General features: G+C 41.5%; 2 protein-coding genes across 4 annotated transcripts in view; one reads left to right on the top strand and one right to left on the bottom strand.

Annotated features, from left to right (window-relative positions):
* Window positions 1-1,039, top strand: part of ITPR3 (inositol 1,4,5-trisphosphate receptor type 3) — a 475,039-nt gene extending 474,000 nt beyond the window's left edge. For all 3 annotated transcript variants that reach the window (XM_073616048.1, XM_073616047.1, XM_073616046.1), the window contains exon 58: window positions 699-1,039. In XM_073616048.1, the coding sequence (XP_073472149.1) occupies window positions 699-803 (105 nt within the window). In that variant the 3' untranslated portion in view covers window positions 804-1,039. The remainder of the gene's footprint in view (window positions 1-698) is intronic.
* Window positions 1,040-5,068: 4,029 nt separating this feature from the next.
* UQCC2 (ubiquinol-cytochrome c reductase complex assembly factor 2) overlaps window positions 5,069-23,946 on the bottom strand; it is a 73,691-nt gene continuing 54,813 nt past the window's right edge. Inside the window, exons 3-4 of the mRNA XM_073616049.1 lie at window positions 5,571-5,640; window positions 5,069-5,265 (exon numbers count right to left, since the gene is read on the bottom strand). Of these exons, the coding sequence (XP_073472150.1) occupies window positions 5,168-5,265; window positions 5,571-5,640 (168 nt within the window). The 3' untranslated portion in view covers window positions 5,069-5,167. The remainder of the gene's footprint in view (window positions 5,266-5,570; window positions 5,641-23,946) is intronic.

Here is a 23,946-nt window from a genome sequence, read left to right as displayed (position 1 = left end):
CCCTAAGGAAAACACAACCTATTCTGCAGGTGCAGTCCGGTCTCAGAAACCTATTAAAGAGCAATGTTTTTCTAAGAGCATGTTTTCTTATAAAAGTGCAATGTGCTTGTAATGTTCAAGATGATGATTACATGAAGTGGTTTGGAGATATAAGGGGTCATTATAGGATTGTATCTGTATACAGCCCTGAAAGGTGCCCTGCGTTTAGTTATGCTTTCAACACTACCAGCTTAGTTCACTAAGCTTTAACACATTCATTATTTGCTGTAACATTTACAGCCATGCATTGCATGTTCACCGTTCTATGGTTAAATTATCCAAATAGAAAAATATTAATACATTATAATTTAATCCAAATATATAATTCCACTTCAGTTTGAAATGTCTTTCCCACACCAACCTATTATTGAACAAGTTATTAAGAGAACTGTATATGTGCACTGCGATTGGGGCTGGCACTATCTTCTATGCACTTGTTGTTTGAAGCATTCCTCTTAACTGCTATATTATGAAACAACATTGTTTTTATTTGACTGGTTTTGTCAGGACATGAACCCGCACAGCAAGCAGTTTATTACTCGCTTAAATATCCTGCCTTAGAAATTAACATATGCTGTGCTTCACTGTGTCAGTACTGTGGCAGAAAGCAATTTAGATACATATTTGATACATTTCCTCCTTGTACATTTTTCATTTAGATGACCGAGCAACGGAAGAGACGGCAGCGGATGGGATTTGTAGATGTACAGGCGAATGCGGGACATGCAGCAGCAAGCAATCAGATAGTAGCCAGCCAGTCCTAGTGCGCTTATGCGCCAAAAATGAATTCTGCACTGTAAAACTATGTTGTGGACTACTTTGAACACATTGCCAATGATGTTATTACAGTGGTGAAAAATGCTGCTTTTTTACATACAAGAAAAAGATATTCAATGTAAATTACACCCACTGTTTACAATGGCAGCAATTCACTGCAAAATTAGAATATATCTATATATACACACACACAAACACTAAAATAAATGCTGAAATCATATTATGTCTTTGTTATGTCATGTCATTTATGTTTGTATAGCACACAATTAGCACAACAGTGATTGTTGTAAAGATGTATATGGAGCAGTACTTCAAATGGTGGTCACCAAACCCCCAATAAGACAGTCGTAATACTGAGTAAGGGAGTTTGTTAATAACCTGCAAAAAAAGTTGAACCTTATTTAAATGATGCTAATAGAATATATAAAACAAATTGTTTTTATTTTTAAAGCGAAACTCCATCCCTTTTAAAGTATGCTGGTTTATAAAGGGTTAAGTCCACTGAGGTGTACATCACCTCATAGACTTCTCTTTTTTGTTTTCTATTTACTGAGCACAAGAGTACAGCTTTATCTATACTCCCAGAACTCTGACAGGAGAGATGCACTCTTCTGCCCACCCCTCTGTCCCACTGATTTCACAGAATGCAAAGCCTTCTGTCATTGGGTAAGAGAAGATGTGGGGTGGGAGGAGTGCTGAAAATGACAATTCAGCTGCAAGATCAGAGATCCAAAAGGTCCAGCAGCAGAAGTATGGGGATGACTGTACTCCCAGCACTGTAAATAAAAGAGGTAAGTCAACAGAATACCATACACCTCGGTGGGACTTATAAACCAGCACACTGTGTAAAGTGCTGCAATTCCTAGCGTTCACCTTTTAACTGTCATTAAACCATCCAAAATTTGTGTATTTGTGTATATATATATATATATATATATATATATATATATATATATCTTTAAAATGAGGTTCAATACCTGTGTGCATATGCTTGTTTTCATCCAATAGTTCATTTTATTTCTAAATAAAAATAGTTGCATCATTTCCATGTACTGCCCCCATTGTCAGTGTCCACCTCATTCCAGCCAAACTTGTGTCTGCTGCATTGCCTCTCTCCATACGCCTACTCCCCATACCGCCTGTTGCAAAGCCCTTGATTTCACTCATATCACCTTTTGAAGCTGCCCCATGTGTCTCTCTTCATCACTTGTGGGTCACCTTTAGCTGCTTGAGTGACTGTAGCTCCCTATCCATCCCGCGCGATGACTGGGGCTGTCCATCAGAACAAACTGCCTTCACCATTCAAAACCATTGTTTATTATTTTTCATCAAACGTAGAATACTTTCTTTTTATTCCAGTTTAATCACATGACTGCAACAGCACCAATCTGGTCTTGGCAGTCATCTGCTGATTGTGGGTGCAATGCTCTGCTTAGAAAAAAAATACATAAATGCAAATTTTTTTACCTGCAAAAAAAAAAAAATGCATTTATTATTATCTTTTTAAAGGTGAACTTCAATGCTTCTCTTCGGTGATTAATTGTTATAGACTTTGGTTAGGATGGTAACGTTTCGCCTTGCAGCTAATGCTGGCTACACACCTTGCAATGTTGTTGTTTTCAACCATAAATTGCTTTCTAGCAGCCAATATACTAAAAATCGAGAGTGGAAATGCCTTCTTTATTGGTAAAGAGGTGGCTTTGATTGATTTACACCCTATTTTTGATCATTTGGCCCTTGAAAACAAATAAAACAAAATGGTTATTGTTTATAGCTGATTGAAAACCAACAATTGCTGTCCACAAGCATGGTCATTGTCACACTATTAGAATTAGGATTCCCTAAGATCAATAAATGGATCAATGCAATCTTCACTGTCTATTGAAGCTGTAAAACAATAACCATTGGGGGTATGTTGCCCTAATCTGTTCGTTTTTTTTTACAAGTTCTGTGTTTGGTCAGCAACACTCTAAAACTGGCCATAGATGGAGCAATTTTTTTTTTCTGTAACCAGGAAAGAAAAATCGTTTGATTCCCCAATTACACTTACTGTGGCTCCTCCTGAAGAGCCATTGTGTTCTCCTGTCAGCAGGCGGAGCGGCTGCTAGGGCGGTGAGCTGTCCCCACCGGGAGAACGCAGTGATTAATGCTAGTGGCTATAATAGCCACTGGCAATAATTGCATGTAAAATCCAACAGGCTGGTTGTACCCAATTTAATTCAGCCTGTCCCTACATGGTGTGAATCTTGGGTGGTCCCTGCCGAACCGGCAGGGATTCTAACCATCTATGGCGACCTTAAAGAGGTTGTAAACCTCCATGGGGAAGTTGTACCTATAATAAGGCTTACCGATAGGTACAGCAAGTATCTCCTAAAAATGCATCGTTTAGGAGGTATTTACCTTGCAGTGTGCCGACGAGGTTATCGGCGCATGCGCTGTGAAGAAACGGACCTGCGTGCCGTTTCTTCACTAGCGAGTGCCATGACTGGTGGCTCCCGTGCGCATGCGTGGAAGTGACATCACATGACTCCAGCCAGTCACAGAGCCAGAGTCTGCGGCCCTGGAAGGAAGAGGGGTGAAAACATGGATGCGGCCTCCAGCAGGGACAGCACGGGCTTAGTTTGCAGGTAAGCGGCACATAATGGGCTAGTATGCGATGCATACTAGCCCATTATGCTTTTACTTTGCAGGGAACTAAAGCCCATCAGGGTTTATTTCCTCTTTAAGGGCTTATTCTCATAGAAGGCAGCCTTTGCCACCCTTGTGCTGGATCATTTTTCAGTATATGGTTGACAGGTGTCTGGGAGGTGATTTGTCATCTCCTCTCTGCATATTTAAGCGCTAATAAGGTTGAACCATGGGGCGACTACTGCATGCATTGCAAGTGGTTGTGGCACAGGCCCATTAACGTTAATAGGTTGAGTTTGGCAGAGGTACTGCCCCCTGACAGTGACGGGGTATGTAGCCCTGAACAACAGCATGTCCTTGTTTTGGTGGAGGGTGATAAAACCACAACTTTGTCACCTGCTTTTACCAAACCTTGACTGCAAGTCTCAACATTGCCTATTACCTTTTGAATAACATCTAGTGATCAGAACACATTTCAATGTTCTGCTGTAAATCAGTTTGCAACTTATACAGCGCTGGAACTGTAGCAGCTCAAAATAAAGAAAACACCAAGTGCACACAAACTGATATTATGTACATTTCCAGGAATTTTACTCTGACCAGAATTACTAAAACAGAACAACTTCTTGCAAAGCGAGGGTAAATAAAAATGTGCATGTAGAAAATCTTTGAGGACGATACTAAGCTAAGCAGGGCAATACCTTCTCCGCAGGATGTGGAAACCTTGCAAAAAGACCTGAACAAATTAATGGGGTGGGCAACTACATGGCAAATGAGGTTTAATGTAGAAAAATGTAAAATAATGCATTTGGGTGGCAAAAATATGAATGCAATCTATACACTGGGGGGAGAACCTCTGGGGGAATCAAGGATGGAAAAGAACCTGGGGGTCCTAGTAGATGATAGGCTCAGCAATGCCAAGCTGCTGCTAACAAAGCAAACAGAATATTGGAATGCATTAAAAAGTAGATGAACTCCAGAGATAAAATGATAATTCTCCCGCTCTACAAGACTCTGGTCTGGCCGCTCCTAGAGTATGTGGTCCAGTTCTGGGCACCAGTCCTCAGGAAGGATGTACTGGAAATGGAGCGAGTACAAAGAAGGGCAACAAAGCTAATAAAGGGTCTGGAGGATATTAGTTATGGAGAAAGGTTGTGAGCACTGAACTTATTCTCTCTGGAGAAGAGATGCTTGAGAGAGGATATGATTTCAATATACAAATACCATACAGGTGACCTCACAATAGGGATAAAACTTTTTTAACAAGACACATGGCCACTCATTAACATTAGAAGAAAAGAGGTGTAACCTTAAACTTTGTAGAGGGTTCTTTACTGTAAGAGCGGCAAGGATGTGGAATTCCCTTCCACAGGCAGCGGGGAGCATTGATAGTTTCAAAAACTATTAGATAAGCACCTGAACGTCCGCAATATACAAGGATATACAATGTAATACTGACATATAATCACACACACATAGGTTGGACTTGATGGACTTGTGTCTTTTTCAATCTCACCTACTATGTAACTATGTATATGAAAAGTTAAATCCACATATTTCACAGGGAATGCACCTGGCAATTGCTCAGACGTTTCCATGGGTTAAAGAAAGAACACACAAGGAATGGGAAGGAAAACGCCTGTTTATTAGGAGAGATCGTATATAGCAGATGGGGTTTGTTCAGGAAGGGAGTGCACATGGATTGTTCTGATAACAATAGGGGTTACTCCTTTGCTCCATCCTGAGGGGATTTCACATTAAACTTGTCCACGAGTCTCTTCCACATTCCTCTTTTCATTTCATCCATCTGTTGCAGACTGTCTGTAGCAAAAAGGACATTATATTGATACTGTTTTTTCCAGCAAATAAAAATGAGTTAATGGCTTATAAACACAAGGCACCACAAATATAAATGTTTACATGAATATAAAATATATTTGCAATAAAATAAATATTTCCTGCAACTCTAAAGCTGATGTATTATAGAAAACATCTAACTGTAAATAAAAATGTAAATGGCAAAAGTTCTGCTTCTCCAATTCTGCTACTCACTGAGGCAAGGGGTCAAAGAAAATAATGCACAGAAACAAAAATAGCAGCAGATATAATATGAATTAATGGCTTACCAGTTGCAAGTACCATTCTGTATTCCTCAGCAGTGATTTCTGTAAAACTTGTATCCTGAAGTCGTGGATACTTGGAGAGAGGAAAAAAAAAAGAAGATTTAAAAAAAAAAAAAAAGCTACATGCTGCTTTGAATCCATCTAAGCAATATATTAAATTTACAATGTACTTGTGCGCCCCCTGCTGGACACAGCTATTGCCATTTGCGTGTGGAGGGGAATGAAAGCCACACAAGAGATAAAGGCATTACTATTTGAGTGAAAAGGCCTAGTAATCAAAGACCACCAAAAAGCATGCACAATTCAGTAATCTAAAAAAGTTTGTGCCAGAAGATTCAAGAGACAAGTGGTACAATACAGTTCATTTTAAAATGACAAAAATCCGAGCATCTGGCACAGCCCATTCCCCTACAAACACAGGGGTATTGTGTTTGATAGAACTGTACGGAAAATTGACCTACTATCCTATAGCCAGCACAGCTATTTAGTTCATTTTTTGTTCATTTAATACACATCATTGATAAGGAAATCGCTTCACTTAGGACGGTTTGTGTAATATTTCGCTGGAAATTAAAAAAGGCAAAAAAACTTAGATTTGTATAGGGTAGTGAGAAGTTAGAAGCACTGTCAGATTTGTATTGCTGTCTATATCCTTATTAGGGAGAGTCACTCATCCTGATCAAGAATGTCACTGGGAAAGAAAGCCAGGGAAATCAAAAATTTTGAGTTGTCACCAAAACAGGAATAGAAGGAACATCTTCTAATAGGGAATCTTGTTCCTGTAACAACTGGAGATTTCCCTCAAATTGGAAAGGCATCTTTCTACTTCATGAGTCTACAAGGCAGAAATTGAAGGTAAATCTTTTTTTTTTTTTTTTTTTTTTTTTATTAGACAGATGCCAAAAAGAGAAACTGACTGCAGTTTTAACCCTCTTTTTTTATATAAAGTAGTAGAGGGTTAAAACTGCAGTCAGTTTCTCTTTTAGGCATCTGTCTAATAAAAATAAATAAATAAAAAAAAAAAAAAAATGTTTTCTTGTGATAAGCATCCTTGCTGAATGACTGCAGAGTAAACAAATCCTCCTTTTAGAATCTGTGTAAACGTATAAGGAAACTAGTGTGAACCCAGCCTGAAGGGGAAATATGATGCACAGTCAATCCAAAATTCCCCGTTGATGGACTGTGAACCAATGATCTTCCTACAGTATTTTAAGGCAGTCCCAGAAAAGCTGGGAGATCATTTCCTGCCAGGATATCCTGGGTCTGCGACTTTATCATCTCGGTTGGATTAACATCATCCAACTGGGATGATCATTCAACTCCAGTGATAGAACACTAAGGATATCTGTAACCACTGCAATCAACACCTCCTTATAATAAAAAAAAAAAAAAAAAAAAAAAAATTATATATATATATATATATATATATATATATATATATATATATATATGCTTAACCACTTCCATATCGGGCCTATTCTGGCACTCCTCTCCTACATGTAAAAATCATAATTTTTTTGCTAGAAAATTATTCAGAACTCCCTAACATTATATATGTTTTTTTTTTTTTTTTTTTTAGCAGACACCCTAGGGAATAAAATGGCGGTCGTTGCAACTTTTTATCTCGCACGGTATTTGCGCAACAATTTTTCAAATGCATTTAAAAAAAAAAAAAACAACTGTTCAATGAATTAAAAAATAACAAAACAGTAAAATTAGCCCAATTTTTTTGTATAATGTGAAAGATGATGTTATGCCGAGTAAAGAGATAGCCAACATGTCACGCTTTAAAATTGCGCACACTCATGAAATGGCGCCAAACTTCGGTACTTTAAAATCTCCATAGGCGATGCTTTAAATTTTTTGTTACAGGTTACCAGTTAAGCGTTACAGAGGAGGTCTAGTGCTAGAATTGTTGCTCGCGCTCTAACGCATGCGGCGATACCTCAAATGTGCGGTTTGAACTGCGTTTACATATGTGGGCGGGACTTACGTTTTTTTTTATTGTTTATTTTACTTTTTTTTTTTCTTTTTTACACTTTCTCTTTTACATTTATTTTTGTTGATCACTTTTATTCCTATTACAAGGAATGTAAACATCCCTTGTAATAGGAATGGTGCGTGACAGGTCTCCTTTATGGAGAGATGCGGAGTCAATAAGACCCCACATCTCTCCTCCAGGCTGGAAAGCATGAGATCAAAAAATTTTTAAAAAATTCACAATCCCATGCTTACCAGCCGCGATCGCGGCTTTGTTTACAATTGCGGCCCGGACATGATGTCATAACACCGTGCCCAGGCCTCTGATGGTCATGGAGATGACTGGTGACCATCTGGTCATTGGAAATCTCTATGTTCGTCATTCAACGGCAGCCGATTCTTTCGCTGGGTCCCCAGAGGTACAGGACAGCCCAGAGAAGCACTGGATGGCGGAGGGAGGGGGGTTGTCCCCTCCCGTCGCCTGTAAGAACGATCAAGCGGCGGAACTGCCGCTATGATCATTCCTGTGGTACACAGAATCGCCGGCTGAAAACAAGGATATCTGAATGATGCCTGTAGCTGCAGGCATCATTCAGATATTCCCATTGAAAGTCAAGGACGTCATATGATGGCCTTGGGCTGGAAGTGGTTAAAGTAGTTTTACAACTACCAAACACTATATCCAGTCATGTGGAGCCTGACAATCCTGAGGGAAAACCTAATTTTTTGCTAATTGACCCATATGCCTTTTCAATTATTACACACAGCCTATGACCATTAGTTACATAGTTAGTCAGGTTGTAAAAAGACACAAGTCCATCTAGTTCAACCAAAAAAAAAGAAATCCTTCACCCACAATTGATCCAGAGGAAGGCGAAAAACCCAGCAAAGTATGCTCACATTTGCTACAGCAGGGGAAAAAATTCCTTCCTGATCCCCCGAGAGGCAATCGAATTTTCCCTGGATCAACTTTACCTATAAATGTTAGTACCCAGTTATATTATCTACATTTAGCAAATAATCCAGGCCTTTTTAAAACAATTTACTGAGTTTGCCAAAACCAACTCGAGGGAGTCTATTCCACATTTTCACAGCTCTTACTGTGAAGAAACCTTTCCGTATTTGGAGATCTTCCTCTAGATGTAAAGAGCGCCCCGTGTCCTTTGTGATGACCTTAAAGTGAATAACTCAACACCAAGTTCGCTATATGGACCACTTATGTATTTGTACATGTTGATCATAGCCCCCCTTAATCTCAGTTCCTCTAATCTTTCCTCATAGCTGAGCTCCTCCATGCCTTTTATCAGTTTGGTTGCTCTTTTCTGCACTTTCTCCAGTTCCTATATCCTTTTTGAGAACCGGTGCCCAAAACGGAACTGCATATTCCAGATGAGGATTTACTAATGATTTGTACAGGGGCAAAATGATCTCTCTCTCTGGCGTCCATACCTCTCTTAATACAAGAAAGGACTTTGCTCGCTTTGGAAACCACAGCTTGGCATTGAATGCTATTATTAAGCTTATGATCTACCAAAACCCCCAGATCCTTCTCCACTATGGATTCCCCCAGTTGTAGCCCCCCCCCCCCCCCCAGTCCCCCAGTATGTATGATGCATGCATATTGTTAGCCCCACAACTGCATAACTTTACATTACATTTACAGGTATAGAAACTCAGAATGTACATACAGAATTGAAGTGTACATTAAAACTCATCTTACACAAGTAAACACATAAAACTAGTACAATAAAGAAAAGCGAGTGGGTTATACAGTATCCAAAAAACGAAATAAAATAAGCAACTGATAACTCTTCAGGCCAATTTCACTCAAAATCACCTTTGTTTTGCATGATTGCCAGTGAATTGAGTCACATTATTTCTGTTTGTATTTCTTGGGCACGCCAAAGGGTTTTGCAAAATGTAGGAAAAGGGTCTGTTCCACCCAAACATGTTGTCATGTATTTTACAGCATTTTTTTCAGAAAGGGAAAAAAGCATACACATGAAAAAATGTATTATTTAAACTGGGCCTGTTCACACCAACAAATCACAATGTGGCACTTAGCCCTCGTTCACACTGAACACGGCTTTGAAGTCGTGCAAGTTCATCTGAACTCGCACGATTTCAAAGCCGCATTTCAGTCCGACTTCATGCACAAATGTCTATTGAAATCGCCAAAAGCAGTGCATGAACTACTTTTGGAAATCAATGCGGCGCCGCAAAGTCAGTGTCGCACATATTGGGATGCTCCTATTGCCTGTAATAGGCTCTCATTTGACCTGTTAAATCGCATGTCAAATTGTGCCGATGTGAATGGGGGCTTAGGGGCATTCACCCAGAAAATACATAGGATCGGGTAGCTGTGTCTTCATAGTTTTTGCTGCAGGCCGCATGCATGTCATCACAAGGCTGGCCGCAAGAACCCAGAAGAGACAGCTGCATCCCTCTGGTGGCGCGGCACTGGATGTGCTGCGGATAAGCGGTGGATCCATGGATTGCTGGACATGTATGTTTTTTGTACACATGCCAGCTTATAGAGGTTGGGGGGGGGGGGGGTCCTCTTTAACCTTGTAACTAAAGGCAACTCCCCCCCCCTCATTTTGGATAGGAGTAAGGGAGGGTTATAACCCATGTCAGTTTTTTTGCCATCTGTGTCCCATAAAGGTGATTTACCTTAAAGTACTGGCCCACAGCCAGAACAGAAAGTGAGAAAATCCCTCCAAAGTGAGAGAATCCCAGGGTGCAACAGAACTAGTGTATCAGTTGGAAGATTTCCCCTCTATTACTGTTCTGGTGTCAGCCCAAAATTTGAGATTTTCTTTTCAGTTTCACTTTTAATGATAATGGTAAACAGGACAAAGAGGGTGGATCTCCCTAACAGGGGCACAGACAGCAATAAAAACTGAAAGGTGCTGTAATCTCTCTCCACTCCATCTAAAACTAAAAACAGTTTTGCCTTTAGTTATACTTTGAGGTTGATTTACTAAAACCGAGAGTGCAAAATCTGGTGCAGTTGTGCATGGTGGCCAATCAGCTTCTAACTTCAGCTTGTTCGACAACAAACCTGGAAGCTGATTGGTTTCTATGCGGAGCTGCACCAGATTTTGCACTCTCTAGTTTTAGTAAATCAATCAGTGTCTGTTTAAATTGTGTAAAAATTACTTTACATCCGCCACTATCTCCACAATCTTAGCCGGGGTGATATGATAGTACCTCTCTCTGAGGTTATAGATAGGAACCTATTTCCACATAGACTTCCTAAAATGTGCGTGGCCAGTGTGCCCATATGGAAAGAAGCCCCCACCCTGGTCAGGTGAGTATAAATGTAACAGTTAATCCTTTTTTTTTTTTGGTTCAGCAAAATCTGTCCGAGTCTTCACTGGGTACCAGTGTTGGCAGCCTTCTGTCACGGGTGGGTGAGATGGTTCAGATTAAGGCACCTTTTAGTATCAGGCAGGGAGTTTATAACTTCTCCATTGAGGGAGAGTAGGGACCTGTTCCTTCTGGATGTTAAACCCAGCGTTTGTTTTTTTTTCAGTTCACCCCATGAGGTTGTTGGTTTATTCTTCCTGTTTTGGAAATGTGTTTTTGTCCCACCTGTTTCTTTGGTGGTTTCTGGTCAATCAGCTTCTTGCTGACACAGGATCGGTGTTCCCTTTTCTGTGGTGTAATTCTTGAGGTGTTGTTCTCCATCCTAAGCATTCATCAATCCTGGATTGTCCAAACTCTTTAGTTGTGTTGGCAGGTTTCCCTCTCCGATGAAGAGTTTGCCATCAGGTTTGTGCATTTGTCCTTCAAGTGGCTCCTATGCTGTAAGTGGTTCCCAGTTCATCCAGTAAGGACTTTGATTTGTTTTATGCTGGGTTGCCTACCCCCCACCCCCTCATCCCTCTGTTTATTATCACTTTATAAAAGGTATAAACAAAGTCTTGTTTTTTGTGTTTAAAAATAACAGACAGGTCATACTTACCTGCTCTGTGCAGTGGTTTTGCACAGAGCAGCCCCGATCCTCTGGCCGGGTGACCCCACAGCAAGCAGCTTTCTATAGGGGCACCTGAGCTCCCCCTCTCTCTTCATTGGCTCACTGACTTTGATTGACAGCAGCAGGAGCCAACGGCGAGATAAGGCTCAGGTAAGTATTAGGGGGGCTGAGGGGGGCTGCTGCACACAGGTTTTTTTTTTATCTTTAAGTGGATGTAAACCCTCACCCAGTGAAGTGAACAGCCTCAGATGATACACAGAGATGAAACAAATACTCCTACATACGTTTTAATTGTATATCTGCTCTCTTCAGCTTTATATATTCTTTAGAAAGTGCAGATCTTGTTAGAGATGTTTTCTTCCTGTTCAGCACTGGGTGTGGATTCTTGGCATACACTGTGTGACAGCTGATTGGAGGAAAGGCACACCCCCCCTCTCCACATAGGAAGAGTAAGGAAGGAATGTGCAGAGCTGTGCTGTAAATAGACCAGCTCTCTGCTAATCCATTTATAGCACCCACTCCAACACAAATTTCAGGCTGGTTTTATCTCACTTGTCAGAAGTTATCATGCTGATAATAGAAGAACCGAACAGCAGAATGATACAGTATATGTGCTTAGGTGAAATTTCATGAATCAGGTTTACATCCACTTTAATGGATAGAATGCATTAAAATAAAAAAAACCTTCTGCCTTTAGAACCACTTTAACCACTTCCTGCCCAAGTGGTGCAGCTACAGCCATCATTCAGATATCCATGATTTCAGCCAGTGATTCTGTGCACCATAAGAATGATCATAGCAGCAGTTCTGCCGCTTGATCGTTCTTACAGGCGACGGGAGTGGACATCCCCCCGCCATCCAGTGTTTTTTGGGCTCTCCCGTGCCATTGGGGACCCGGGGAAAGAATCGGCCGCCGCCAGATGACGACCATAGAGATTTCTCTATGACCGTTGGAGGCCTGGGTGCGACGTTATGACTACACGTCTGGGCTGCGATTGTAAAACAAAGCCGCGATTGTGGCTGGTAAGCATGAGATTGTGAATTTTTTTTGATCTCATGCTTTCCAGCCTGGAGGAGAGATGTGGGGTCTTATTGACCCCGCATCTCTCCATAAAGAGGACCTGTAACGCACCATTCCTATTACAAGGGATGTTTACATTCCTTGTAATAGGAATAAAATTGATCAAAAAAAAAAAAAATGTAAAAGAAAGTGTAAAAATAAAAGTGAAGTAAAATAAACAATAAAAAAAAAAAAAAAAAAAAAAAAAACACAACAACATTTTTTAAAACGCCCCTGTCCCCGGTAGCTCACGCTCAGAAGTGAACGCACACGTAAGTCCCGCCCACATATGTAAAAGCCGTTCAAACCACAGATGAGGTATCGCCATGTGTGTTAGAGCGCGAGCAACAATTCTAGCACTAGATCTCCTCTGTAACTCTAAACTGGTAACTTGTAAAAAATGTTGCGTCGCCTATGGAGATTTTTAAGTACCGAAGTTTGGTGCCATTCCATGAGTGTGCGCAATTTTAAAGCGTGACATGTTGGGTATCTATATACTCGGCGTAACATCATCTTTCACATTATACAAAAAAATGGGCTAACTTTACTGTTTTGTTATTTTTTAATCCATGAAACAGTTTTTTGTTTTTTTTTAAAAATGCGTTTGAAAAATTGATGCGCAAATACCGTGTGAGATAAAAAGTTGCAACGACCGCCATTTTATTCCCTAGGGTGAACTATTGGAGAAAAACACCTGGGGCTGCGAGTAGCCCGTTGTTTAGAAAGGAATTAGGACTATCACGGTACCCATAGATAAGAGCAGGGGATTGTAATAAAATTAACAATTTATTTAAGTAAAAGACATGATTAAAAGCAATTGTACATACATTGATAAACAGTTAATGACAACTGTACATGGTAAATACAAATGGTTCCAAAGGAACAGGTGAACCCCATTGGTAGTAAGGGGAGCTGAGATGTATGTCGTGACGTGGTCCTCTACATGTTTCACGACTGTAGTCGCTTCCTCAGGAGGAGTCAATTACACCATCTATAAGGTAAGTACATTCCCATAGTTACATATTCAAAAATCATTTAAATATTTAATGACAAAAAAAAACAAAAAACTATATACAGTAGAACACACATAGTATGAATGTTGAGGTTCATACTATTTGTTTGGGTGTTGCTTACCAATGGGGACCAGTGGAGCACAAAGCAGCACTTATTGAGGCACCCGAAGGTGATTCCCCCCCACGGTGGACATGGGAGACACTTGAGGGAGTGGATATTCTAATTTTAAAGAAGAGCAATAAAATAAAGTAATAATATATAAAGGAAGTCGCCTGTAGGCAGCTACAACAAAGCGATAGTCCATTGGAAACAGGGTGGGGAACCATGGATAGAAGATAAAGGATAATGAAAAATGAAAAATAAAGAATAGAAAAATTGGTCACACGTGTGCGGGTCAATCGTGCATGTGCAGTGCGGAGAGACGGACCCGGTAAAGTCATACGCCGGTGTCAGCCGGTCTAATGGCGTGGGCCGGGTTGGAGCTATTTAAGGGCGCTTACAGTGGTCTTCATTTAGACAGCTGTAACCCGGGGGCACTCAGGACTAAAGGCTACTCATGGTAAGGCTCATTTTATCACCCTAACTACCTACTGTGATAAGAAGTCTGCATACCTATCAGCAGCACCTCCCAAGTGGTGGGGGTTGCTGCTGCAGACTCAAAACCCCACACATCCTACTCTGTGCTTCTGGATGAAGTGCTCATTTTGGTGCACAAGCCTTGTCCTCATGCGTTTATATGTTTACTATTTTTCCAGGGGTTCTGATTTATCTATTGTTAGAGCCATCTGGAATATTGGACACAGCATCTACCCAACGGAATATTTAGCCTTGCACTAATGGAATGATACTGCCATCAGCCCTCTGCCTGTGACGCCCGGGTTTTTTACACTATATTGAAATATTAGGTGGGTTTGGACCATTTATTTATTCCCCTTTTCCTTTATCTCGGTCCTTCTTGCACTCCCCTTTTTTTGTCTTCCTCCCCCATATCCACCTTCCTCTTCTCCTCCTTCCTTTTCTCTTGGTCACTCCATTCTTAATCTTCCCTTTTTTTCTGCCTCCATTTTTTTCTCTCCTCTTTCTCCCTTCTCCCTGTTCTCTCCCCCACCCTCTCCCTCCTATCTTTGCCCTTTATTCTCCTCTTTCTCCCTCCACCCCCATCTCCCCCCCCCATTCTCCTTCTCCCCCCCCCCTCCTTCTTTCCTTTCCCCACCTTCTTTTTTTCTTTTCTTTCATCCCCTTCTTATGTTTTTTCCCCTCTTCCTTCCCTTTCACCATCTCTTCCCTCTTTCTTTCCCCTTCCCTAATTTTTCTATTCTTCATTATCCTTTATCTTCTTCTATCTATGGTTCCCCACCCTGTTTCCAATGGACTATCACTTTGCTGTAGCTGCCTACAGGCGACTACCTTTATATATTCATTTATTTTATTCCTCTTCTTTAAAATTAGAATATCCATGCCCTCAGGTGTCTCCCGTGTCCGCCATGGGGGTGGGGGGGGGGGGTGGGGGGGTAGAATCACCTTCGGGTGCCTCAATAGGTGCTGCTTTGTGCTCCACTGGTCCCCACTGATAAGCAACACATGAACAAATAGGAACTTCAACATTCATACTATATGTGTTCTACTGTATATATGTGTTCTACTGCAGCCCCAGGTGTTTTTCTCCAATAGTTCACTCCAAAGGATGATGGTACCCACCCCTACCTCTAGATCTAACGGATCGAGGCAACCCTTTCTATTTATTCCTTAGGGTGTCTGCTAAAAAAACATACCGTATATACTCGAGTATAGGTCGATCCGAGTATAAGTCGAGGCCCCTAATTTACCACAAAAAACTGTGAAAAACGCATTGACCCGAGTATAAGACGAGGGTAAGAAATGCAGCAGCTACTGTAAGTGGAAAAGAGGGTCAACAATGCCCATCTGCATCTGTATACCTCCATGTGTCCCTGTGTATGTGTGTATGTGTGTATGTGTGTCCCTGTGTCCTGTGCATGTGTATTTGTGCATCCTACCTGTGTCCTGTACATGTCTCCGTGTGCCGCTCTGCACCGATCAGCGAGTGATAATACCATTCGGCGGCCATTCACTGTTCAAAAGCCGCGCCTCCTCCTCGTCTGTGATAGGCAGAACACTCCATTTCCCAGCAGTCAGCCTACCATGGACATTCTCTCATCCTCATACCACGGAAAAGGATGAGAGAATGTCCACGATAGGCTGTACACTGACTGCTGGGAAATGGAGTTTTCTGCCTATCACAGACGAGGAGGAGGCGTGGCCTTTGAACAGTAGAATGGCCGCCGAATGGTATTATCACACGCTGGCCGCCGTCTGTCTGCATGACACGCTGATCATGTAGGCAGACGGCGGTGACTCGAGTATAAGTCAAGGGGGGCACTTTCAGCCTAAAAAAAAGGGCTGAAAATCTCGACTTATACTTAAGTATATACGGTATATAATGTTTGGGCGTTCTGAGTAATTTTCTAGCAAAAAAATTATGATTTTTCCATGTACGAGAGGAGTGCCAGAATAGGCCCAGTATGGAAGTGGTTAATACTGGTTATAAAACAGAGGCATGCTGGGTAGAGGAAGGGGTTAAACTTGGGGTCTATCTTATAATTTTTCTGTTTGCCAGTTTCTGATTTCCCTGTATATTAAGGCTGCTTTCACACTGAAAGCGCCAGCCGCTAGCGCTAAAGCGCCGCTCATTTTAGCAGCGCTTTAGCGCTGTTTAACTACTTAAGGACTGGGCCTATTTTTCAGACTTGGTGTTTACAAGTTAAAATCTGTTTTTTTTGCTAGAAAAGGACATAGAACCCCCAAACATTTTTTTTTCCAGACACCCTAGAGAATAAAATGGCAGTCTCTGAAATACTTTATGTCACACCGTATTTGTGCAGAGGTCTTACAAGCGCATTTTTTGGGAAAAAAACACTTTTTTTAATAAAAAAAAAAAAAAAAATTAAGACAACAGTAAAGTTAGCCCAAGTTTTTTTTTTTTCATATTGTGAAAGATAATGTTACGCACCCGCTTGACCCTTAAAAATCTCCAAAATCTCCAAATTTTCTACAGGTTATCAGTTTTGAGTTACAGAGGAGGTATAGTTCTAGAATTATTGCTCTCGCTCTAACGATCGCAGCGATACCTCACATGTGTGGTTTGAACACCATATTCATATGCGGGCGCGACTTACTTATGCTTTCGCTTCTGCGTGCAAGCTCCATAGGACGGAGCGTTTTATATTTTATCATTTTACTTTTACACTGTCCTTTAAAAAAAAATAAATAAAAAAATTGGGTCACGATTATTCCTATTACAAGGAATGTCATAGGAATATATGTAAACATCCCTTGTAATAGAAAAAAAAACAGGACCGCTTAAATGTGAGATAGATCTGGGGTCAAAAAGACCTCAGATCTCATATTTACACTAAAATGCAATAAAAAAAAGTTTTGTTTGTTTTTTTTTTTGTTTTTTTTTACAAAAAAAAAAATAAATCCCCCCTTTAAGAGCATTGGGCGGAAGTGACGTTTAAAGTCGATTCCGCCATCCAATGTTATGGAGCAGAGTGGGGGCCATCATTTCCTCACTCGGCTCCAGGCCTGCCAGGGAGAAGGACGAGATTGTCTCCCCTGCTACTGACAGCGGAGACGACCGAAGCGCGGCAGGGGGGCCCTCTCCCACCCCCGATATAAGTGATCTCACGGCGAATCCGCCGCAGAGACCACTTTTATCTGAAAGTGGACCGCCCGCTGTTGAAGAGGATACCAGGCTTATGGCAGCTATATGCTGCCATAACAACGGTATTCCACTTCAAACAGCTGACGTACAATGACGGCAGGCAGTCCACAAATGGTTTTGGCCACTAAAGGGGCACTTTTAAACTCAAAAAGGGTTAAAAAAAAACTCCCATTTTGTGGCGCTTTTTCATCCCAATGGGTGGGGAATTTTGGGAGCGCTAAATACAGCACTCCCAACCCGCCCCAAAGATGCTGCCAGCAGGACTTTTCAGAACGTCCCACAAGCGCACCACCCCAGTGTGAAAAGACACACTGGAATGAATAGGAGGGGGTTTTCAGGAGCTTTGCAAAGGCTATTTCTAGCGCTAAAGCGCCTGAAAACCGTCCCAGTGTGAAAAGGGTTTAAGACATATGTCGCCAGCACACCAAGCATCTCAGAGAAAACATCCAGAAGTTTTTTTAAAGGGTCACATCTCAGCTTCAAGTAGCCTTTGACATTTTGAGGCCACACAGGACCCCTTCTTCAGGCATGTGACAATATGATGTGTACATAACATAATCAATATGTCAATGTTTAACATGTTTCCATTGATACAACCCCAATTCCAAAAAAGTTGGGACGCTGTGTAAAATCTACATAAAAAAAATCAGCGCAATGATTTGCAAATCTCATAAACCCATATTTTAATTCACAAAAGAAAACATATCAAATGTTTAAAATTTGAAATTGATAGCAGCAACATGTCTCAAAAAAGTTGAGACAGGGCCATGTTTACCAAGGCGTAGCCTGTTTTAACAAAACTGTAAATGTCTGGGAACGGAGGAGACCAGTTACTAGAGTTTTGGGAAAGGAATGTTGTCCCATTCTTGCCTGATATAGGATTGTAACTGCTCAACAATCCTGGGTCTTCTTTGTTGTATTTTTAGTTTCAAGATTCACCAAATATTTCAACTGGTGAAAGGTCTGGACTGCAAGTAGGCCAGTTAAAGTGGTTGTAAAGTCTCTGCTTAAAAATCATCATAAATCTTCTCTTGTAGGTAAATATAAACTTCTGGTTTTTTTTTTTGTTTTTTTTTTTAACTTTGCTAAATAGCTTTTTTAACCACTTCAACAACGGGCACTTTCACCCCCTTCTTGCCCAGGCCAATTTTCAGCTTTCAATGCTGTCTCACATTGAATGACAATTGCGCAGTCATGTAACACTCTACCCAAACTTTTTTTAATTTTGTTCACACAACTAGAGCTTTCTTTTGGTGGTATTTAAATCACCACTGGGTTTTTTATTTTTTTTCTAATAAAATTAAAATAAAATAAAAATATCAGAAAATTTAGAAAAAAATAAATGAATGCATTTTTTCCTTGTTTCTGTTATATAATTTTGTAAATAAATAATTGTTCTTCATAAATTTAAGCCAAATATAGGCTAAAAAAATTATGGTATATCTCTGAAAATTAATCAATCCTGATGTATCGATGGCCTATCTCATTTCATGAGGCCCAAAAATGTCAGGGCAGTACAAATATAAAAGAGGCATGGGCAAGTTTTGGAAAATAAGAAAATTAAAAAAAAATTTCACTTTTTTTTTTTTTTTTAAACATACTGTCATTATTGCAGTACAGAGTCATCACATAACTGGCATTGTGGCGATCAGTGACACTGACTGGTGACAGTATGACATTTTTTTTTCAATTTTCTTTTTTTTTTTAGTACATTGTTTTTACAATATATTTTAACATACTGTGACCACAGCAATATAATGTTACCATAGTAACATTGCACTACTCTGGGGAAGTGATCAGGATTTTTTTTTTTTTTTTACAGATTATGATTGCTTATAACAGTGAGTTACATTGCTATAAGCGAGCATTTTACTGAATGAAACTGATTCAGTTTGTTTTGTTATTGACTGTGATTGGCCAGAGCTAATGACATGGTACAGATGGGCTGTGATTGGCCCTGTCTGTACCATGTGATCACATCGACCAATCACAGTTAGCAACACAATTGCACAGAATAGATGGCATAAAAGGAAGCCATCCATTGTTTACAGCTGTCATATGATCTGCTATGATTGGTCACCGCGGTCACATGGGACCAGCAGCGTGCCAGTACACTGATCAGTCATTGGCTGTGTCTGGCATGGCACCTTCTGAGAGGACATCATAGGACGTCCAGTCAGAAGGACAAAATGCCCGCCCGGCCGTCAATCTGCTATAGGCCAGGCAGGAACGCGTTAAGCATCACTTCTGCACTGTTCTGTCTTCCTTTTTCCTCTCATTCCCAATCTCTACGAGTCCAGTAGGAGGGAAGGAAGAAGAGGACTCTGTGTCCTCTGACCCAGTTTCAGTACTTTGTTGATTGGTGCCATGCCAGTCACATGTAAGAGGGGGGAAAAAAAAAGGAGGAGGGGAGGGGCAGCTGCTGTTGAATGATAAGTCATTCAAGGCTGGAGAGGAGAGGAGGGGAGGGACGGGAGTTGATCGGCTTCAAACAGACAGAGACACAGACCATGAAAATGACAGGGAGAGAGAGGGAGATAAAGGCACGCTGAGTAGAGAGCTAGATGACGAAAAAATATGTAAACTGACCATGCAATCATGGATCAGCAGCCATGATTAGCATGGTCAGTTTGGAGAGAGGAACACAGGAAGAGGCAGGATCAACCGATTATTGTAGAATATTGCACAGACTACAAACCAATGCACCTCAGCCTCCCTTAAAGAGACAGGCACATATATTTTTGTGCAAGGTTTCAGGTCTGGTGAGCGGTGTGTATTTTGGAGTGGAGGTGTATCAATGCGGCATTATTGGTGCAGCTGAAGCTTACCATTTACTCTATCCAATCACATTGGATTAAAACAGTGATATTTGGGCTTGGGAGCGGTCTGCATCCTTTACAGTGGCTGTTACCACCACCCCCCCCCTCTTTTGTGCGGAGTGTGTGGCTAGTCATATACAGGTGCCTTTTATGCAACTTAAGAAAGTGTTATCTCCTATACAAGTGGGAACTTCTTATTGGCTTTTGCTAAGGCTGTATTTAAGACAAACTTTATGGTTATGCTGGTCAGAGTTCTGCGTCTCCTGGACACTACTCACTCCTCCCATTTTTGGGCACATCGCCTCCGATCTATAGATTGAACTGTCTTGGGTTCATAATATGATTACGCTATGTGCGCTTTTCTTTTGTTGTTGATTCATTTCTGAGCCCTGATCATCTGTGAATCTTCCGGAGTGGTGTTGGTAGCGGCTTGTGGCTTGGATGTGTCTTTCCTTGGAGGCTTATTATTGCTTAGCTCTGGTGAGTTTAACCCCCTGAGGGGAGTGTGTTCTCACATGGTGGAATTGGACTGATCGGTGGAAGGTGCACACTGAGATTCTGCTTTATGATCACCTTTGAACACTGTCTGAACTACTTTCTGAATTCCTCACCACTCTTAAAAGACTTTCATGTGAAGTTGGCCACATGCATGTTTATTTTAGCTCAACATTAGTGCTGTTTTTAGTGTGATATCATAGTCTATTTTATTGATTATTTTATACCACTGTATATCATGATTTGTGTATAATTTTAAAGGGCTGCTTTTTTTTTACTATTTGGATTCCGTACCTTTTGTGTGTTAGCAAATTGGACGTTACTTTCATTTTTATCAATTTCTGCTTTGGAAGCAGCATCTCTTCCTGGCGCTGAGTGGTGTACTTTAGGGCCCATAGGAACACCTTTTTTGTACATATATTTTTGTATTTTATTTTTAGGGTTTCAACCACGTTAAGCACCCAGACTCTTCTACTATGAAGCCATGCTATTGTCATAGATGCAGTGTGCAGTTTAGCATTGTCCTGCTGAAATATGCAAGGCCTTCCTAGAAAAAGATGTCTGGATGGAAGCATACGCTGCTCTAAAACCTGGATATATCTTTCAGGACTGATGGTGCCTTTCCAGATGTGCAACTGCCCATTCCATACGTATAATTGCAACCCTATACCATCAGAGATGAAGGCTTTTAAACTTGGCACAGAAAACAAGCTGGAAGGTCCCTCTTCTCTTTAGTCCGGAGGATGTGGTGCCCATGATTGCCAAAAAGAGTGTCAATTTCTATTCATCTGACCACAGAACAGTTTTTCACTTTGCAACAGACCATTTTCTAGTTCAATAGGTTTTTATTGCAGAAATAGTGTTAAACATACAACAATGTCTAAAGGAACTAGATTGCCCACACAGGAGCTAAAACTAGCGCATAAGAGACAAAAAAAAAAATACAACAAACAGAGGAGGGCAGCCTCCTATTTAAAACGGTCACAGAAATCCTGAGTGCAACATACGTAATTTGGGGTAGCCCCCATAAATGCAGGAATAACCAGGACAAAAAATGCATTAACTCTGCATTAAGGGCATCTGTCAGCAATCGGAAAGGGCTAAGAGCCCTGGTAAGAGAAGGAAAACTGAGAGAGAAATAAGAAAGAGGGGGAGAATAAGAAAAAGTGGGGTGGGGGGAAGAGAAAGAAGGAGAAGGGGACCCGGGATCACCCAGGAAACCAGTCAGAGCCGATCCATACTAGCCAGAGGGCGTTCAGGGAAGGCATATGCCAACCATGGCTCCCAAACTTTAAGGAACTTGTCTAGTATACTCAAAGACACGCATGCCATTAGTTAATTGACCATCATAGACGTCAAGCGGTTTTTCACTTCCTGAAAGGGGACTGTTTTTTTTCCATGCTTGAGCGATTGTCCTTTTGGCCGCTATAAACATATAGGTTGCCAATTTCTGTTGACGAGCAAACAAACCTGGGATAGGGCAATGTAGTAGTGCAATTTTGGCCTCTTTACGGACATTCAAATGGAACAGAGAAGACACCAAACACTCAGGACCAGAAACCCACTAAACATGGGCAGGCCCACCAGGTGTGAATTACATCCCCACAATGGCCACATCCCCGGAAACAGCGATCGCTAGAGATCGGGTTGGCATAGGCAATACATGCTGGAACCCAATACCACCGCAACAGCACTTTGTATTCCGCCTTTAAGGTGGCAGTATTAAAGGAACATTTAGCTACATAAGCCTTGCTCCAGTCCGGGGGATCGACCCCATGTCCCAAGTCTCATTCCCACTGGGACACATAGGAGAGTGGGGTGAGAGATGATCGACCATTCAAAGCTGCGTAGAGGGTGGAGATAAGGCCCAGGGAACCTGGGGCATGTAGACAGATATGTTCGAAAGTGGATGTCTGGAACAGGTAGGAGGAGGTATGTTGGAGCGTAGTTATCCAGTGCTGGATCTGCAGAAAACAAAAGAATTCTGCCTGGGGAGCGTCATTGGATTTACAGAATAAAGACCATGTCGGTGGAGTACGTGTGGTCAACAGATGGCGTACCTGGGTAAGGCCCCGTGAGGCCCACCACGCTAATGCCTGAGGCTGGTCAAAACCAGGGGGGAACAATTGGTTAATAATAGGCAGCAGGGGCAGGAAGGACATTAGGGAGCTTGAGTATCTTACAGAGTCCCACAACTTTAAGCTATGTAGCATGAGAGGGCTCAATGAAGTCAGGCGAAGTTTCTGGGGAAGCCAAAGAAGTGCTTGCATAGAAAGAGGGGCACAATTAGGGAGCTCCAGAAACACCCATAGAGGGACATTGGAGGAAGCATGGAGTAGTGATAATTGGGAGATCTGAGCTGCCAGATAGTACTTAGAGACATGGGGAACCCCCACACCACCTTGCAATCTATGTATAAAAAGGGTAGCCTTAGAAATTCTAGGGTGTTTATTAGCCCATATAAAGCGCATGATCCTGCTCTGGAGTAGGCAGAGAAAATGTGACAGGACCCGTACTGATAGGGTGCAGAAAAAGTACAGGAATTTTGGTAAGACCATAATCTACAGAGAGGATTCAACCCAACCAGGACAGGTGTGGAAATTGCCATGTCTACAGAAGAGTGGTCAAGGATCTAAGCAGGGGGTAGTAATTAACAGAGAATAGAGAGGAGCAAGTGGGGGTCAGCCGGACTCCCAGATATTCAATGTATGTGGTTGTCCAACGAAAAGGGAAGTGGGATTGCAGGCGTGCAACCAGGTCAGGATCTAGGGTGACATTTAGAGCTACAGATTTCTCTGTTAATACGGAGGCCCGAAATGGATGAGAAATGTGTCAAGAGGCGTAACAAGTTGGGGAGGGTAGTAAGGGGATTAGTCAAGGTCAGAAGTGCGTCGTCAGCAAAGAGGCTTAACTTGAACTCATGGCCTGCATAGGTGATTCCAGTCACGTTCCAGTCTGCACGAAGTGCAAGTGCTAAGGGTTTCAAAGCCAAAAGGAACAAAGCTGGGGAAAGGGGGCAACAGACCATTTTTAATGAGCTTTGGCCCAGAAAAAATGGCCCCGTTTCTGGATCATGTTCAGATATGGCTTCTTTGCATTATAGAGCTTTGACTTGCATTTTTGGATGGTACAGCAAACGGTGTTCACAGACAGTCATTTTTGGAAGTATTCTTGAGCCCACGCAGTGATGTTCATCACAGAATCAAGTGCCATCTGTGGGCCTGAAGATCATAGGCATCCGATATTTTGTTTCAGCCTTGTCACTTGTGCACAGAGATATCTCCAGG

Source organism: Aquarana catesbeiana, linkage group LG02 (assembly GCF_042186555.1).
Source record: "Aquarana catesbeiana isolate 2022-GZ linkage group LG02, ASM4218655v1, whole genome shotgun sequence".
Lineage (NCBI taxonomy): Eukaryota > Metazoa > Chordata > Amphibia > Anura > Ranidae > Aquarana > Aquarana catesbeiana.
This window is presented reverse-complemented; position numbering and strand designations above follow the sequence as displayed.